The 19,551-nt window shown below is 40.1% G+C and overlaps 1 protein-coding gene and 1 long non-coding RNA gene across 5 annotated transcripts in view; one reads left to right on the top strand and one right to left on the bottom strand.

The window, feature by feature from the left end:
* Positions 1 to 2,197: 2,197 nt before the first annotated feature.
* On the top strand, positions 2,198 to 8,799 carry LOC123386648. Its single transcript, XR_006600867.1, has 2 exons — positions 2,198 to 2,509; positions 8,687 to 8,799. It is a non-coding gene; the product is annotated as an uncharacterized LOC123386648 (long non-coding RNA).
* The window catches only part of PTPRB (protein tyrosine phosphatase receptor type B), a 118,471-nt gene continuing 107,276 nt past the window's right edge, over positions 8,357 to 19,551 (bottom strand). For 3 of the 4 annotated variants that reach the window (XM_003989041.5, XM_019835220.3, XM_006933891.5), the window contains 2 exons: positions 15,767 to 15,887; positions 8,357 to 13,896 (listed from right to left, as the gene is read on the bottom strand). In XM_003989041.5, the coding sequence (XP_003989090.2) occupies positions 13,874 to 13,896; positions 15,767 to 15,887 (144 nt within the window). In that variant the 3' untranslated portion in view covers positions 8,357 to 13,873. The remainder of the gene's footprint in view (positions 13,897 to 15,766; positions 15,888 to 19,551) is intronic. The other variant, XM_006933890.4, reaches the window with a different exon arrangement.

Genomic DNA, 19,551 nt, shown 5'->3' on the forward strand with positions numbered 1-19,551 from the left:
TTTCAGAGATTTATGAGAATTCAGTTCCACAAAGCAGTGTGTCTACAGTGCAACCTCAGGGGAGCTTGCTGTGTGGGGATCTAGAACATTTGGGGAAAATTTATCACAGATTTTCATTATAGACCATGATGTAGTCACATTCCAGCAAGTCAAAAGTGGTTGAAGTAGGGATGCCTGGGTGTCTCAGTCAGTTGAGTGACCAATTCTTGATTTTGGCTCAGGTCATGATCTCACAGTTCTTGGGTTCAAGCCCCATATCTGATGCACACTGAAGTTTGAAAACCATTGGTAGAGTGATTGAGTACACTTGCTCTGAAGCTGGATAGTGTGGGTTTGAATCATGGCTCTGCCATTTCTTGGCTGTGACTCTTGGGTCTCATTTTCTCATCTCCTAGGGTTTCTGGGAGAATTGAGTCTATCAAAATTGTTAGAATCCAATGAATGATGCTGGGCACTTTGTTGAAGTGTGTATATTAGTATTACATATTACTGTATTATTATTATCATAATATCTGGAATCTGTCTCAAATTTGTTTGCTTGGTGCCTAGGAGCATCTGATCTGAAGCAACTCATAGTCTAATAGGGAAAACAGAACAAATAATTTCCACATAATGTGCAACGGACAGTGAAAAATGTCTCTAGAGATACAGAAGCAATATGGGAAAGAGGGGGAGTTTAAAGGGATAAGTTAGGGGCATCTGGGTGGCTCAGTTGGTTAAGGTCCAACTTCAGCTCAAGTCATGATCTCACAGTTTGTGAGCCTGGAGCCTGTTTCACATTCCGTGTTTCCCTCTCTCTCTGCCCCTCTCCTGCTTGCTCTCTCTCTCTCTCAAAAATAAATAAACATTGGGGTGCCTGGGTGGCTCAGTCGGTTGAGCGTCCGACTTCAGCTCAGGTCACGATCTCACGGTCCGTGAGTTCGAGCCCCGCGTCGGGCTCTGGGCTTATGGCTCAGAGCCTGGAGCCTGTTTCCGATTCTGTGTCTCCCTCTCTCTCTGCCCCTCCCCCGTTCATGCTCTGTCTCTCTCTGTCTCAAAAATAAATAAACGTTAAAAAAAAATTAAAAAAAAAATAAACATTAAAAAATAATGTAAGAAACAGACAAGTTAGAGAATGGGTCAGCAACAGTCTCAGAGGTCAAGAGAGGATTGTGACCATTTTTTGAGGTTTCTGGAATAGTAAAAAGCTTTTTTTTTTTTTAAGTTTATGTATTTAGTTTTGAGAGAGAGAGAGAGAGAGAAAGCACGAGTTAGGGAGGGGCAGACCGAGACAGAAAGAGAATCCCAAGCAGGCTCCACACTGTCAATGTGGAGCTCAATGTGGGGCTCAAACCCATGACCTGAGCTGAAGTTGGATGCTTGACTGACTGAGCCACCCAGATGCCCCAAAAAATGAACTTTAAATTTTAAAAAATGTCTAAAGAAAATTATAAAAATTGTTTAATTCACAAAATAATAAAAATATTTATTAAAAAAATTTCTTTATAATGTGTTATAGGTAGACTGATCGAATAATGGGCCTGAATTTAAAGTTATATGAAACATGTCTTCACATCTCATTCCTGTCTGCATCTCTGAGACTCTACATTTAACTTTGGTAGTTAAATTAAAGGGCTATATGCTGCTAGGAATTTACCCAGGGATACAAGAGTACTGATGCATAGGGGCACTTGTATCCCAATATTTATAGCAGCACTTTCAACAATAACCAAATTATGGAAAACACCTAAATGTCCATCAACTGACGAATGCATAAAGAAGATGTGGTTTATATATACAATGGAATACTTCTTGGCCATGAGAAAGAATGAAATCTGGCCGCTTGCAGCAACGTGGATGGAACTGGAGAGTATTATGATAAGTGAAATAAGTCAGACAGAGAAAGACAGATGCCATATGTTTTCACTCATATATGGATCCTGAGAAACTTAACAGAGAACCATGGGGGAGGGGGAGGGGGAAAAAGTTACAGAGAGGGAGGGAGGCAAACCATAAGAGACTCTTAAATACTGAGAACAAACTGAGGGTTGATGGGGGGTGGGGAAGAGGGGAAAGTAGGTGATGGGCACTGAGGAGGGCACCTGTTGGGATGAACACTGGGTATTGTATGGAAGCCAATTTGACAATAAATTATATTTAATATAAAAAAATTAAAGGGCTATATCTGCAACCTTTTGTGAGGGTGAGGCCTAGGTTAATGACCTTCCTGCCTCCTCTGTGATATACCCTGGGTGTCAGAGAATTGGTGGTAACCATTTTAGCGGGGAGAGCGGAATATACAAGAGCAAAAATGCACAGAACAGCAGTATGCACTCTAGAAACCACAAGGAACTTGAGTCTGCAAAGCATAAAGTTGCAAGGAGAGGAGTGGCTACTACTAAAGCCAGGGAGGAAGGCACAGGCCAAGTCAAGGAAGGCCTTCTATAGTTCCTGAGGAGCCTGGGCTGCATGTCGTGGATGGTGGGGAGTCACTGGTCAATTTCAGATGGTCCATGGTCATGGATTTTAGGTAAGTCACTCTGGAGGCAATGTGGAGGGAGGACTGGAGTGCCAGACAGAAGCACAGAGACCACACGGAGAACTTCTGGGCTTGGCTGAGATGAGACCTGAACTCCGGCAGGACAGTGATGTAGAGAAGGGCTGGCTCTCTAGGTTAGTAGAAATAAGAACACTTAGAGGGACTGATGACTTCCTGTCCAGGAGTGCGGGTGGAAAAGACAACGGGTCCTTCAGACTTGATAAAGTCGCATAGCTTTTACATGAATCTAGACGCTATTACTCTACCTCCAGTCTTCGGTGTCATGCTGCCCAGCAAAGTGTGTGCACAGCCTTGGGTGCTGAGGCCCCGGGAAGCTTCTGGGGGAGACTGGTCCAGAGAAATCCCAAAGGAGCCAGGAAGACTGCCTACTTCTTGGTCAATGATCCCTTTGTTGAGCTCTGCTCATTCCCTTGTAAGTATGCCACCTGTTTCCTGCTGGACCCCTGACCAGTGTATCCGTGTGGCCTTTACCCAAACGGAAGTGACGAATGAGCATTTTATCACACCTTTCTTGCCCGTGGCTGGGTTTGGGGGACATGGTAGCAGCAGCACATTTGAGGACCTTCCTGTCCTTCACTCTGTCTCACTCTTCAGGGCCTAGGTAATGCTTTGTCTTGCTGGCTGTGAACAGTGTTCCTGTTTTCTCTGCTCTCCCCAGACAGCTCAGCAGTCACTGTGGCCTGGCCTTTACAGCCTCTAGTTGTTAGCATCCCTGTGAGTTGAGAGCTGTCTTTTGGTTCCTGTGTCTTCTGCCTTATTTATGGATTCCTCTTTGTGGTTACTTCTCTTTCTTTATGGCTCTCATTCTGAGTTCACATGCCGGTTCCGCATGGGACAATTGGTGCTTTGAGCTAGGAATGTCCTGTAACCTGAAGAATTGTTTAGCAGCATGTTCTGAGGCCATAGAGGGAATAGAAGCGTTTGAATTTCGAATAGGTGACTGTGCTATCACATTTAGTCTAAAATGCTGGGAGAGACATCAATATCAGGGCTAATGGATTAATGGGCCTTTTAGCAAGAGTCAATAGGGTAAGGGTGGAGGGAAGTGATTTGTAGCATATATGTGAGTCTGCAAAACTGAATTGAAAGTTGGAGGCCCCACATTGAATTTAATATAAGCCATGGAGCTTAGTCAACCTTTTCTTCAACCCCTGATACAGGAGAAAATGGTTGAGAGTACAGGCTTCAGAATTTACTCTGTCCATGGTTGAAATAAGGCTCTGACATTTGCTAGCTCTGTGACCTAGGGCAAGATACTTTCTTCGTGCCTCAGTTGCTTCATGTGTGGAACGGAAAAAGTTGTAGTCCCTCCCTTATTTAGTTTTGAGGTGATTAATTGAGATAACACAGGTAAGGGAGTTCGGAATACTACTTGGCACATAATAATAAGAGTTGCTAACATTTGTTAAGTGCTTATTATGTGTGAAGGCTCAAAAAATATTACCCATTACTATTCCTCTTTGTCACACAGGGTCTGATAGAGTTTCTTCTCAAAGAGCTAGATCTGATTGATGAGAAACTGCAAAACAGCGAGGCTGCCCCAACTTCATGCAGAACAGTGCACTTCTGCATAACCCAGGGACTTGTTCAAACACACGTTGGCCCCACCCCGAGAGTTTCAGATTCAATAAGCCTGGAGGATAGGAGTCTGAGAGTTTGCATTTCTAACAAGGTCTCAGGTGATGTGTTGCAGCTGGTCTGGGTAGCAAACTTGGAGATAAGCTGGCATAGAGATTAAGAGATCACATTTTGAAGCCAGAAGGATTCAAACTGGACACAGCTTTGGCACTGCGTGGCCTTGGACAAATTACCTTGTCTCTTTAAACTCAGATTCCTTGTCTCCAATATAAGTCTAGTAGCTAGGGTGTGCAAAGAGTTAAATTAGATATAAATTATATATGTGTATGGCATTTAGCATAGAGTTATTGATAATATGCGTTAGCTATTGTTCCTGTGCTTCTGCTTAATTTTGAGCAATGACTTGGTCCTCTCAGTGCCTCTACTTCCTTATCTCTGAAGTGGGAACATTGACTTATCTATAGTATATGGCAGGTGAAGGTACTCAGTAAGATAATAGCCTTAATGTCACAACCTTGAGTGACTATCCTAGCGATTAAACATGTAGTCCCCTTCTGTTACGCTTTATTTTATCTTAACTTTTTTAAATTTATTTTTTATTTTTTAAATTTTATTTAAATCCAAGCTAGTTAACATAAAGTATAATAATGGTTTCAGGAGTAGAATTTAGTGATTCATCACTTACTTATAACACCCAGTGCTCATCCCAACAAGTGCTATCCTTAATGCCCATCGCCCATTTAGCCCATGACCTACTTACCTCCTCTCCGGCAACCCTCGATTTCATCTCTGTACTTAAGAATCTCTTATGGTTTGCCTCCCTCTCTGTTTTTATCCTATTTTTCCTTCCCTTCCCCTATGTTTATCTGTTTTGTTTCTTAAGTTCCACATATGAGTGAAATGATAGGATATTTATCTTTCTCTGACTGCCTTATTTCACTTAACATAATACATTCTAGTTCCATCCATGGTATTGCAAATGGCAATATTGCATTCTTTTATCTTTTTTCTTTTTTTAAATGTTTATTTTTGAGAGAGAGAGAGAGTGTGTGAGCAGGGGAGGGGCAGAGAGGGAGAGGGAGACACAGAATCTGAAGCAGGTTCCAGGCTCCATGCTGTCAGCACAGAGCCCGGCGCCGGGCTCGAACCCACAAGCTGTGAGATCATGACCTGAGCCGAAGTTGGACACTTACCTGATTGAGCCACTTAGGTGCCCCAAGATTTCATTCTTTTTGATTGACGAGTAGTATACCACATCTTTATCCTTTCATCCATCGACGGACATTTGGGCTCTTTCCATACTTTGGCTATTGTTAATAGTGCTGCTATAAACATTGGGGTGCATATGCCCCTTCGAATCAGCACTCCTGTATCCTTCGGATAAATACCTCGTTGTGCAATTGCTGGGTCATAGGGTAGCTCTATTTTTAATTTTTTGACGAACCTCCCTACTATTCTACAGAGTGGCTGCACCAGTTTGCATTCCCGCCAGCAGTGCAAAAGTGTTCCCCTTTGTCTGTATCCTCACTAACATCTGTTGTTGCCTGAATTGTTAATTTTAGCCATTCTGACAGATGTAAGGTGGTATCTCATTGTGGTTTTGATTTGTATTTGTCTGATGATGAGTGATGCTGAGCATCTTTTCATGTGTCTGTTAGCCATCTGGATGCCTTCTTTGGAAAAGTGTCTATTCATGTCTTCTGCCCATTTCTTCACTGGATTATTTGTTATTATTTTTAGGTGTTGAGTTTGATAAATTCTTTATAGATTTTGGATACTAACTCTTTATCCAATATGTCATTTGCAAATATCTTTTCCTATTCTGTCAGTTGCCTTTTAGTTTTGTTGTGTTGCACTTTAAATAGTACTCGGAATGTCTTCCTCTTAGGTTAAATGAGAAAATCCTCTGCTGTTACAACATGTCTAAGACTCCCAACATCTCTTCTAGATTCTCTCACCTTTGATTTTACTTCCTTGTTGACTTCTGCCCACAGTTTTCCACCAAAGCAGATCATTCATTTTATTTCTTTTCTGTCCTCTTTTGCCTTTATTTATTGCTAATGTGTTATTCTTTGAAGGTAGACAGTTGTTTCCTTCTCCAAACATCTGATGTGAGGGGGGAAGGAACATCTGCTTGAGTGAAGACTGAGCCAGGGATCATTGGAAAGTTCTTTAGGAATAAAATATGGCTTAAAAATTTAATTTGTATGTCTTACAAATGATATTGTTTGGTGAGGTTAGATTTGGGAATGTTCCCTGGCTTCTGAACTTTTCTCTACTTTTAATGCCTTTTGTTTTTGTAGTTGTATTGTCAGCTTTTTGGTTTTGGTTTCTGTTATTGTTATTTCTTACCGTAGCTCTTTGGCAAGCCCTAAGACACAGAATCTTCTTGGCCACCGATGGCTTGCAGCAGGATAGCAGAGACAAGAAACATATTATATTGCTAGCTCTTTCTTAAAGACTAAAATGCCACATTTCTTCCTGGCGTCAAGAACTCTGAGAGCAACGAGAAAAGTAGTTTAATATTAGGATAATTTACACAAAGGTTCTTGCATCATTGTAGTAAACCTCTGAAAAAAAGGGGGCAAGCTTTACTCAGATCAACAAATTCTGAATAGTACAAGTTTCCTTTTGGGGATACTGGGTTGGGGAGATAGTAATCACAGCCTTTGAGATTGATTACCTCCTTTGGTAAAAAGGTGAATGTTACCTCCTATACAGAACCATCCCTGCATGGTTTTCTTTATTACTCAAACTTGAATTTTACTGGTTAATTTTTATCCTTCTATTATGAAAGCTTCTTTTATTGGCAACGTCAAAACCTTGCCAATTCTTTCAAAATCTAGCTGTCGTACCTCTGCTGGTTTTAGGTGGTTTGAATTCGTTTCAATAATGTTTTATAATAGTATTATGTTGGAAAATCATGTCTTCTCTTTTTCTATTCAATATCTCAAGATTGTGATGGTTTTGCTAAGGCATGACTCTAAAATACAGTCTGAGATGTGTTTTAACAAATGGATGTCTTCAGACATACAAGATATAAAAATACGAGGAATAATCAGCCAAAATGTTGACAGCTCCATTGAAGTTTCTATCTCAGTGTCGAAGGTGGCTGGAAACTGAGATTTCCTGTTTGTGTATATTTACATGTAAACAGGTCCTCCCCTGAGTGTTGGAGGAAGACAAGCTTCAATTCTAGTACTGTCCTGTTTTGCTGTATCACTTTTAATGTTTTTTAAAAAATATTTATTTTTGAGAGAGAGAGAGAGAGCAAGCTAGGGAGGGGCAGAGAAAGAGAGGGGTGTGTGGTGGGGGTGGGGAAACCGAGGATACCAAGCAGGCTCTGTGCTGACAGCAGAGAGCCCAACACGGGGCTCAAACCCACGAACCATGAGACCATGACCTGAGCCAAAGTCAGACGCTTAACCGACTGAGCCACCCAGGCGCCCTTTGCTGTATCACTTTTAAATTTGGCTCCTGGTTTCCTTCCTTGTCCATCCCTAAGGGATTTTCTAGCTCTAACATTTTATGATTGTGGAAGACATAACAACAAAATTACTCAGGGCTTAGTTCAAATTCTTTAAGAGCAAATTCCATCAAACAAACAGCTACTTTAGGGGGAAAAAAATCCAGCTTCCTAAGTCAAGTTATTTTCTTAATTTGATTATTTGAATCCAGAAACTGTTGCTTTGAATTAATGGTTTTATATGTAAATGTATTCTTGCACATTTAAAAAAAATAAGGATTTCTGTGAGTTGTAGAAAAATGAAATACTGGAGTTGTGAAGGACACTGGTCTTTCAACTGAAATAGGAAAAGGCAAAGGGCAAAATAATAATTCTGGAAATAGGCACAGCAGCCCTTTACCAAATGTCACACTGCCTGCTAATGTGTGAAGTGTTTCTGAAGGGCTCACGGTGATCCAGCTGGGGCAGGGCCTCTGAGAATACGCCAACACTGCTGGTCAGAGATGACATTTTGGTTACTAATGAACTACAGAACTGAAAACAAGAATTTAGTTGGAGACAGTCAACTAGAGAGTCTCTTGTAATGTACGTGATAACCTAGGTAACCAACTCAGCACTCACAGGAATAAAGGAGAGGACAACCATGTTCTTATGATAATGGCCTGGAAGATTTTTCTCATTTAAAAGCAGTCACACATGACCTTTCTCTTGAGCAGAAGGATGACAGAAATTGACAAATGAGAAATAGGTGAAGAGAAGACAGGACTCTTTGCTTCAACAAACAGCAGTTTTATTCTGGTACTAGTGAGAAGGTGTGTAAGGTACTAGGTAGATGTTTTCGACCAGTCGCAAATGTGAAAATATATCAAGCAAATACATAATTTAAATAGGAAGACTAATGAAGCTCTTTGTTCAAATAGAGTTGGTTACAAACACACTATTGTGGGGAGGTGCAATAATATGAAAAAATACAATCAAATCTACTGCCATTTTAAATAACCATATTGGCAGAGAAAGAGTACATCATATTAAAAACATAAAAGTGCTCTTTGATAGAACATAATATTTTCAGTTGCTGAATTTATTTACATTGTTTCTGTAAGGTGCACGTCAATCAAGGAACAGCCAGATGAACCTCCATGGACAATAGTGTTAGTAGACACTATCTAACGCCCAAAGTGTGGGGCCAGGAGCAGTTTCCACTCAAGACATAATTTCTACAAGGTAGGAATAGAGAAGAAATTAAAGACCTGATTCTTGTCTTTGTAGAATTTATATAAGCCTAATGAGTCCCACATGGAAGATCAGCGATCAGGGACTCTTCAGGGAAGCACATTGGTGCACCCGGTTGTCAGTGTGGTGGACAGTAGATTTCACCAAGGCCTCTGCAGACTTTCCCACTGGCTTGCAGATGAAACTCTGTCCGACTGTTACTACAAACTCTTAAAGCCACAATCGCATACGTTCCTGTTGGGATGCTTATCTGCTCACTCAGCTATTAAAATACATCTCAAATGTAACAGAAAGCTTGCTGTTAGGGTGAAGATGGTATTTCCTAAAAGAAATTACTTAAGGCAGAAAACAGCCATAACTAACGTTTCTTGTGATGATTCTAGAAGGGGGACATTACACCTGTGTGACATTATTCAGTTTTAAAAACTTATTTTGGTAACTTATATAAGATCATTGGCATAGAGACTATAAAAATAATCTTTGGTGAAACTGTTAATAGATTCCTTTGTTTTCATTACATAAACCTCTATTAAGAGCATCCACTAACAATTTCCTTATTTCATGAATGTATCTGTATACATAACCTTTAAAAAAATAAAATGCTTTATTTTCATTGCATACATTTATTCCTAGGGAACCTCCCTACAAGTCAAGAGTATTCTTTTAGTCAGAAATATTTCCATTGCTAGAAGCATTTTTAGAACTGAACAGATTTTTGCTATTATCATGGCTGTATCAAATGTTACCCAGCATTTTAAACGAAAATGGCCACTTTCAAAGGCATCATCCACTATAAGAATCTTAGGTAGTGTGTCTGAATTCCAAGCTCAGTTTAGTCAAACACCTGGTCAATTCACAAAACTAAATGAATCAATTCAGTTGCTTAATCAGCTAAATCATGTGGCTAATGAAGTCAAAGAGAGCCCCCAAAGGATAATACATCCTCATAGAAACATGACACTTTGAAAAAACAGTCTGGACACACAGAAAGGGTGCCATTTTCTCTTCCCGATGATGTCTGGTTAGATTCCCTTTTTTCAGATATTTCCCCTTCTTTGCATCATTTCACTTGCTTTTTGTAGTCATGGTTTACAGATTTTCCTCTGATATGAAACTTCCTTTGAATACTTGATATGACTTGAAACCTCTGGTTCAAACTACTCAGAAACTTAACACGGCATGTAGGCTGATAATGGCCTTTCCACTGTGGCTCTTCAGGAATGAGGTGGGGTTGAGGGTTGCTCACAGCCACGTAGGGGAGGAACAGCCATTCCTTCTTGCCACTCTGTTTTGGCTGATCAATTACTTTCATTTCCTCAGTGAAATGGAACCTGCAAAGTCCTTGAACTACTTCCTCAAACAAGCAGCCTATTTTCTATTGCTTTTCAATGCCAGGTCAGGTTCGGTCTGGCTCACATGGGTGAACTAAAACTCTAGAACATCCCAGAGTTGGGGACCAGGTCCTGTTGTTTGCAGTCATACAGATCCAGCCAGTGTGGACCTCAGGATTCCAACCTCAAAACTCAGAAAGCTAATTGGGAATTTAGTAGATGCCCAGTAGTTTTCTTGCAAAAAATGAGGAGAGTGTTTAAGAAACTGATCCCGAGACACTAAGACAAGAGAATCAGAGTGTGAAGAATAACATGTGAGGTCTATTTTTGTATTGCTGGACATCTGCTTGGTGGTTTCATATTATTTTCACGTGTCATGTTGGGCTTTCCTCCAAGAGGTAATAACAAAATTAATTAAAGACCCTTCCAAATAAAACTGTCCCCAGCGTGTCTGTGTGCCACGACCATTTTAGTATTTAAAAGTGAAACCATGGTCATCTCTTCTATAATGTGGAGCCTGAAAAGACTATGAAATACCAGTGGTTTTAAGGAGATGAGATGAACAGAAAGTAAAATCACATTCAACTGGGAAAGCGAACATATTCAAAAAAGGAGAAGGGAACAAGTCGTGAGAAAGAGGGACTCAGAAGTGTTCAGGGATGGTGAATTACTTAGGACAAATACGTGCAGGCCCAGGCAGGGAGATGAGCCTTTGAAAAGTCTGATTCAAGAGCTGAAAAATTGGCTGCTTTCCAGAGAGCAACAGAATGATAATATGAAATCGATTTAATGAGTAAAGATTAAAGGAGTTAATTATAAAGAACTTGAGTAAATAATTATTACGATGCAAGACGGGACTCTCTCAAGATTTGATAGCTCAAAAGCCCTTTGAAGATTGGGTGATTCAAGTGTAGCACACAGGTGCGAACAGAATGCCCACCACAACAGGAAATGGCGTGTTTACCAAGACAAAACCCATGATGGGATTAAATTAAAATACATCCAATTGAGCTGAATGTCAAGGAAACCTTTTTTTCCCACCCTGTCCTAAATTTAATAAACAGATCAAGTAGATAATGTATTTAGTCTTTGGTGGCGGCAGGAGGGAAGATAGTGAAATATTTGTTGCCAAGGAGATTTAAAATTAGACAGGTGGAGGGTAGGAATAAATATTTCCTGGATTAGACTAAAAGAACATACAGTTTCCCCTTGTCATGTCCATTTCCCTAACTGTGATTCCACCCCAGACACGCCAGGGTATGTGGACATTATTTACTGTTACAGATGTGTCCGTTGTTTATAGTTTTAATTCCTGGTTTGTGTAATTCATTGCTTTCTCTTCTAGATCCAGTGGTCTGCTATGGAGACTGCACTAGCCTTTTCCAGTGTGATCTGTGGGAGGCTGCCACTGCCTTGGACTGCTTATTTTACCGGCTCCCCAGAGCCCTCTTTCAAGCTTCATCGGAAATAGTAACAGCAACCCTAACTTTACTATTGTGATGCATTTTCTTTATTGAGTACAAATGTGTTGTTTCTAGGACAGTGCCTCGTAGGTTATAGGCACTTACTAAAACTTTTCTGAATGAATGAAAGGCCAAAAATGAATTTCTCTTTCCATGTGTTAATGTACTTTGTGCCAGGCAACATTAGTATAAAAACCTGTTGTTTTTCTCTTGCTTTTTCTTTTTAATGCAGGGAAAGTTATTCCTAGTTGACCCTACCTCTCATAAATCTCTGACCTCTATTTTCTTCCTGGTGGTACATCTGCCACCCTTACCTATATATTGTTTCTTTTCATTTCTAGAAGATCCACCTAGTTCCCTGAGACAGCCCAACACTGTTATTTCACAAGGGCATTGAGCACAATGAGACTGAAAACTTGGAATCATTTTATTACTCTTTGCATCTATTCTTATAAAGTTTTTCCCTGTTTTTATAAACTTCAAGTAGCCCTGGAAATTTTTCTGGTGTGTGTAGAAATTTACATAACTACAAACAACTATTTTGGATATATTTAATGATTTTCACTTATACCCACTATATTATTTATGGGACTTTATGGTATGTAGCAAAAATACATATTTTGAAAAGAAATGTATTTTTTCTACAGTTGAAGCTGTGAGGTCAACAATTTTCATCTCAAATTCTTAGGTTTATTACAGAGAAATCTGTACGTGAGAAAAAGGGAAACATCCTGGCTCATTTCTCAAGTAGCCATAAGGATTCAGTACAGATACCTTTCAAATTTTCCCTGGCAAGACCCTCAGAACTGGACATTGAGGAGGGCAATGCCTACTGTCTAATTCACTGATATTTGTTATAGTCAAAATAGGCACAAATACTGAAAATAAATTTGGTAGAGTATGTAATGGCTTTCATATTAAATGCACCTTCCGGTGACTACTGATATTTTCACCTCAGTGACTTACTAAAAAAGTCTTTTGGAAGTTTTTACGTTAAGCACCACTGAGTTGTTTTGTTTTGTTTTTAAGTTTATTTATTTATGTTGAGAAAGAGAGGGGCGGGGGCAGAGAGAGGTGGAGAGACAGAATCCCAAGTAGGCTCCGTGCTGTCAGTGCAGAACCCAACGCGGGGCTTGAACTCACGAACCATGAGATCATGACATGCGCCGAAATCAAGAGTCAGATGATTAACCAATTGATCCACCCAGGTGCCCCAGATTTTTGTTTTTGTAATGAACTGCATATGATGTTTGTGGACATTTCTATAAAGATGTTAATATCAGGTCCTTTGGTCAGAAATGTAATCTGCCACACCAATCTTCTTTTAGTGGGAAAACCAAATACGACTGGCATAATTTTGACTTTTCCAGGAGTGCAGCCCACTAGAAATGAGACAAGGATGACTGTGTGTACATCAACCAACACACTCATTACAGTATGGGTATGTATGTTCACACACTGAATGCAGTGAAATCATCTCCAATCACTACAGATGGCACCTTGCATGTTGATTTTGTTTCCAGTCAGGGGTACAGGAGGCATCCTTGATGTAAGGAATTCATCCCTTCTGTTTGGATTGTTCTCTATCAGAACCCTCAATCCTGCAGCCCGGACTTCTCTGCAAGTTACACGGCCCCTGAACTGACCACTTTGGCTTGAATCTCTGGCAGAAGGAAGGGGAGAGATGAACTAGTTTAGCAATAACCACCTGCTTCAGCTTTCGTGCTCCCCCCCCAGTTCTTTTTTTTTTTTTACTGTTACATTTGTCCAAATAGCATTTGGATCATCTTTGGATCTCTACATTCCTAGAACAGCAATGCAGCAAAGCCAGGTGTCTTACACGCTTTCTCCAGCCCTGTCCTTTATCCTGACCAGTAAATATCAAAACAGGTCAAAACCATGGCCCATGGGATTGCCTCTGCAACCCCCTCCAGACATGTTTTACCAGGAGTCCTGTTATACAGGTTGAATTAGTTTATGGAGAACAATCCATGAACACTTTACTGTGGAAACATAGTATTATATAAAGCTTAATATTAAACATTATGAAAAAAATACATATTTACAGAAGAAACTACAAAACACAACTATGTACAATAATATCTGTTACCTTTAAATTACATAAATTCTTTAAAATTCTCCAGATTAATAAATTATACATAGCGACAACAGAAATAGCTGGCACCTCTGTAGGGCATGAAGCAAATTTTTTAAAAAATCACACAGTGCATAGTTTTTATCCAAGAGATCTTCAGATACATTCTCAATGCCTTGAATAGCCCGTGTCTGAAAGGAAGGACATTGTAATTAGAGATGCAGCAGGGTGTATCATAGTTGTTTGTTCCATTTATGAAGATTACAAATGAATGAGGCTGACAGAAATGACTAACGCTCAATATGGTTTAAAGTGAGGCCATCCCTGGAGGGGTCAGCTCATCCCATTCAGAACCATAGATTACTAGAACTGGAAGAAACCAGTAATTCTAGTCCATCCTCTCTGAGTTTACAGATGTAAAGTAACTAACTTTACATCTAGTAAAGTAACTAACTCAGGGTTACACAGCTTGGCAATACCAGTTAGTTCCAGAGCTAGGACCTGAATTCTACTTTCAGACACCTGAAGCTAACTATACCACAGCTAGCTCTTTCGGGAGCACCCAAGATAACTCTTGAAAAAGACTCTCAAGCAAGTCATAATAAGACAAAGGAAGTTCCCAGATCACCCAGAGCTCCCTCCATCCCAGAGCTTCTTAAAGAATGTGACATGCAAAAACCTTAATTTACTATACAGATAAATTAGGGGGTGATTATTTATAATATAAGAGTATTATCTGATTGACAAAGGACTCCTTTAAATAGCAGCTCTCTTATGTTTTTGTGCTTCACAGATTATTAACTATTTAACATAGTGGCTAGGTGGGTGGGTACAAGGGGTGCAGAGAACTTACGAAAATTGAGGATCAGTTAGAAATGGAGATGAAATAACTGAAATAATGCTTAAAGAATGATCTGATTTATAGATGGACATGGGTCCATGTGGCAAGGAACTGAGACCTATACTAATAGCCGTGTGAGTGCACCATCTTGAAATGGATCCTCCAGCCCCAGTTGAGTCTTCAGATGACTGCAGCCCCTGGCCACCAGCTTGACTACAGCATCATGAATGACCCTGGGCCAAAACTACCCAGCTAAGCTCCTCCCAAATTCCTGATCTACAGAAACTGTTAGATAATAAATGTTGAATTAAACTGCTAAATTTTAGGGTAATTTGTTAGGCAGTAATAGATAACTAATACAGTGTAACTTCAAATTAGCCTCTGTGATACATTAGGTCTAAATGATATCAAGTAATTAGTGTCTGACCTAAGCAGTGCCTTATAAAGTTTATATATTCTTTCACTAAAATTTTTGTTTAAAAAATCGTTACATGCTTATTCTAGAAAATGTACATGAAACGGAAGAAAAATTGTATTTTATTGCTGTGAGAAATTTGTCTACTATTGTGGTATATTTCTTATCAGTCTTTTCTCCCCCACTTCCCATGTGTTGTTTTTGTTTGTTTTGCATTCTGCTTTTCTTTTTTAACTCAACATATTTATAATAATATCCATGTTATTATAATAACCTCCAAGATATCATTTTTAATGACTGCATTGTATTCTATTAAGTGCACCATGGTGTACTTAGTTCTCCATTGTAAAACATTTGGGTTTTTTTTTTCACTTAAACTTTTAGCTACAAAAATTGTCATGCATAAGACTTTTTCAGTACTAGGTGACAAGACGAGAACATATTAAGGACTTTGACACATATGGCCAAATTCTTCTTCAAAGGGACTTTTGATCTGAACCCTCAGTTGTGATTTCAAAGCATCTTCCCCAGCAAAGAGCCTTACTGCTTAGAAAAGAAATGTTAAGCAGAATCCTTAAGAGAGGGCATCCAAGGCCAGATAGGAAGAGATACCCCATGCAGCTGGTGCTCAGTGGTGGGAGTCTCCTCCCCACTCTGCCTCTCCTCCCTGTTGCTACTCGCTAAGGGTCTTTGGGTGGAAGGAGAAAGGGCTGGTGCACTTTGGAAGAGCTTTTGGTTATTAATGGTGTCCAGAGGCATCATATCTTGATAGGTGAACTTGTAAGTTAATGAAGTAAGGTCCTACCTCTGTGATACTCGGGATTCACATTTTCGTAGATTGGAAACAAGGGGTTTTCTTGTTCACTCCGTAGCTTCCTTGCTCTGAGGACATCTCTTATGCACTGATGTAGGTATAAGTACTGACACTATGAAAAAGTAGAAAATGTGTCAGAGGAAGGCAAGTTCTGAAGCAAAAGAAAGACCAGAGACTCTCATAAAGCATCGAGAGTGATGGGATTCTATATGGTTAGCAAAAATTTCTTGATCATTTCACTAACAGTCTCTACTGCATAGAAGAGTGACTGCTTTCTATTAGCACTAAAAAGAGAATAATGGTAATGAGGAGAGACGGTGGTGTTTATTCATTCTCTTTTTATGTGCATGCATATTTACAGACTATATTCTATGAGTGCCTGGGATTATGTCTGGCACATAGTTGGTCCTCTACAAACATTAAATAGTTGACTGAATGCTAAACACTGTGCTCTGCATTTTATATAAATTACTTCATTTGATTATTTTGACAACCTCATGAAGTAGATATAAGCATCCATAAGAAAGGAGACTCAGAGAAGTTAAGTAACTTCTTACACGGCCAAGAAATGGGACTTTAGAATTTGATCCTAGGGCTCATATTCATGTTCTTTTCACTATAGCAGTTTTCTTAAGTGACTTCTAATTTCACTGTATTATTTTTTTTCAAATCTTTATTTATTTTGGGAGAGCACAAGTAAGGGAGGGGCAGAGAGAGGGGGACAGAGGACCTGAAGCTGTCTCTGTGCTGACCGGCTGACAGCAGTGAGCCTGATGTGGGGCTTGAACTCATGAGCCATGAGATCATGACCTGAGCTGAAGTCGGGCACTCAGCTGACTGAGCCACCCGGGCACCCTTAATTTCATTGCATTATTCAATGAGAAAATCACTTCACTGTATACTCTTTTGTTCTCTTTCTTTAGGGAGGACAGTGAGAAAAAGAAGGTAGGTGTATACAATAGACCCCACTGGACCATCAGTGCTTTGACGGCAAGGTCAGGGTCTTATCTATCTCGGTTCTCTCAGCATCTCAGCTGGCACAAGGAAGAATCTTGAAGATGTTGGCTGATGACAGAGAACTTCAAAGGTTTACACGGTGAGAACAGACTCACCTCTGTCAACTCTCTGGTAACTACTTTTGAAATAGAAACAAAGATAGAAGAGTCAGTGTTTTGGTGACCCTAAAGACATACAAAACCTCCACTGAACACACAGGCTTAGACACAGGCAGCTAAACATGTGCATTGGGCTTCCTTCCTCACTACCTACAGAGCTGTCTAGCAAGGAAATGTCCGTGTAACCTCTGTGCTTGACCTTGGGCTCCCTTAATGACATAGCAACTCCTCAGAGGGAGAGGACGCTAGAATGCTCAGAAACCCTATTTATTTGTTATGAGTATTTTATGCCACGTTGATCTTGAAAATTTGAGGAGGGAGCTGTCCTGAAAATCATTGTTAGTATAGGCAGTTTCTTTTTGCCATCATTAAGACAATCTACCAAATTATAGATTGACATTTCCTGTTTCTTCCCAACCAAACCATGATTCATACTTTCAATTGTACTGGGATATTAAATTACTTTGGGACCTTAAAATTCAGCTGTGAATGAGTTCTATTACATCTATGGTATGCCTTACTAATAAATTCTTCAACAATGACCCACTATGGGCTTTGAAACCAGTTAATATTCATTAATTTGCCTTGCCTTAAATATAAATTCTTTTCCCAATGGAACGTCCTTTTGAAAATGATTACCACTAAAACCTTCAGACTGTTAATGTGCTTCCCACTTTATTCTTAATGGAAAAATACAGTTTAATATATGAACCTTGGATCTTAAAAGATAATTTTTGGCTCTGCCTAGCTAACTTATGAAGCCTCGATTCCATTCAATTTCACCAACAGTTGTAGTACTAGATAGTATTTATAGAATAATAGCCTTTCACGGTCCCTGAATTCGCAGTTTAGCAGAAGGGCAGATATGTGAACAAATACCTATAAGGTTATAAATGTGAGATAGAATTGTGTGTGACACTTCACACATAAGAAGAAACCCTCAGGTTCACTTTTGGGGGAGAGAAGTATCAACCTAAGGGAAAGGTAAAAATTTGAGCAAATAAGTAGGGCCTTCCAAGTGTCATAAATAATATGACAGTGCACACATGTATTCTGGAAGCTGTGAGCAGTCTAGGGTAGCTAAAATGTAGGGTGCATGGGTCATGGGAAACCTCAAGGACAATCCCCCAAATGGGCACTGAGATGCTTATTCCTACAACATCCCACTATTTCCTCCTTAGGGGAAGCAGATGAGTTTAACAGACTGTACCTATCACCTATCGTTCTTTAACAAGTTATTGCTTCATCTGAGTGTCTCTCTGGGAGTCAGGCTGCAAATTTCCCCAGGCTAAAGAAGAAGGGACACATCTGAAAATCTCCTGTTTGATTCCTCTTTGTTTAGAAATCCTTCTCTTTGATCTATTTATTAAAATCTGTGAAGACCTGCAATCCCTTTGTATCCCAAATAAGGTGAAATAAAATTAAAGTTGCCTATCCCCAAGAACCCAGAAAAGTAATAAAAGGGGTCTGAAAGCCTTTCCTTCTTTGCTTCCCTTGGCTCAGCTGTGGTTCACACCCTTCTGCACTCACTCCTGGTACTGAGTGAGCCATACCAGTGCCGAGGCCAGGGCTTCTGAGACTAGAAAAAGCCCACTGTGGGCAAGGAGTTAAAACAAGACAGATATTATCTGAATATTGTTTGGGATTTCATCTGACAGTGGGAAGAAAAGAAGAGAGAGAGAAAATTTCTCTTACTATAATGTTTATTTCATTATAATCAAAAGAATCAGAGTTGATTCTGACCCAGGAAGGGAAGCCTTCCTGAATTTTGGCAGACCCTAAAACAATGGGTTATGCCGTGGTATGAAACAGGAGAAGTAAGTAGAGCCCAGTTATGAAGAAGCCTGTAGACAAGGACAAATGCACTTCATTTGAAAGCAATGGAGAGCTTGCCAAGATTTTTATGCAGTAGCTGACATAGCTAGCAAAAGTACTGTGTTGGTGGCAGTGGTGACAAAGAGCTGTTAGGGCAGAGGCTGGTGGTAGGAGATAACACTAGGAGATTACCAGGAGAGCTGATAAATGGCTGAGCAAGGACAGTGGCAGCTGGGTGGGAGACTAGAAGGAAGAGAAAGATGTTAGGTGCTACTGACAGGACTCCGTGACTGCTTGAATGTGAGAACTGTGGAAAAGAAGTCAGAATCCTAGCTTGGGCAAACAGGTGGAAGGCAAGATGGATAGCAACACCGTCACCCGAAACTGAAATGAGCAAGAGGGGGAGGAGCGCTTTCTTTGCTTGTTTAAAGACAAATAATGGTTCAGTTTTGAGTTTTTAAATTTGAGATGACTGTAAAGCTTCCCGGTGGAACTGTATGGTAGGCAGGTACTTAGGTCGTTGCTGGAAAAGGAGAATGAGACTTGAAAACACAAGCTCGTACATGGTTCTTCAAGCCATGGGACATCACAAAGAATGAAGATCCAGAGAAGGAAGAACAACACCTTAGGGACAGATCTGTGGGGAATCCAACCACTGAAAGGGCAAGCTAAGGAACAAGAGCTATAGAATCCTCAGAAGTTAGGAGGAGAAGGAGGAGGGAAGAGGGGAAAGAAGGAGTTATGTCCAAGAAGGAGGAAGAGTTATGGCACATGGGCTTACTCTGCCCCGGAAGTCTGCCAGTGATATTTACAATAGGAGTGGTTGCTCTTTGCCACGGTGCATCT

Source organism: Felis catus, chromosome B4, assembly GCF_018350175.1.
Source record: "Felis catus isolate Fca126 chromosome B4, F.catus_Fca126_mat1.0, whole genome shotgun sequence".
NCBI classification, from domain to species: Eukaryota; Metazoa; Chordata; class Mammalia; order Carnivora; family Felidae; genus Felis; species Felis catus.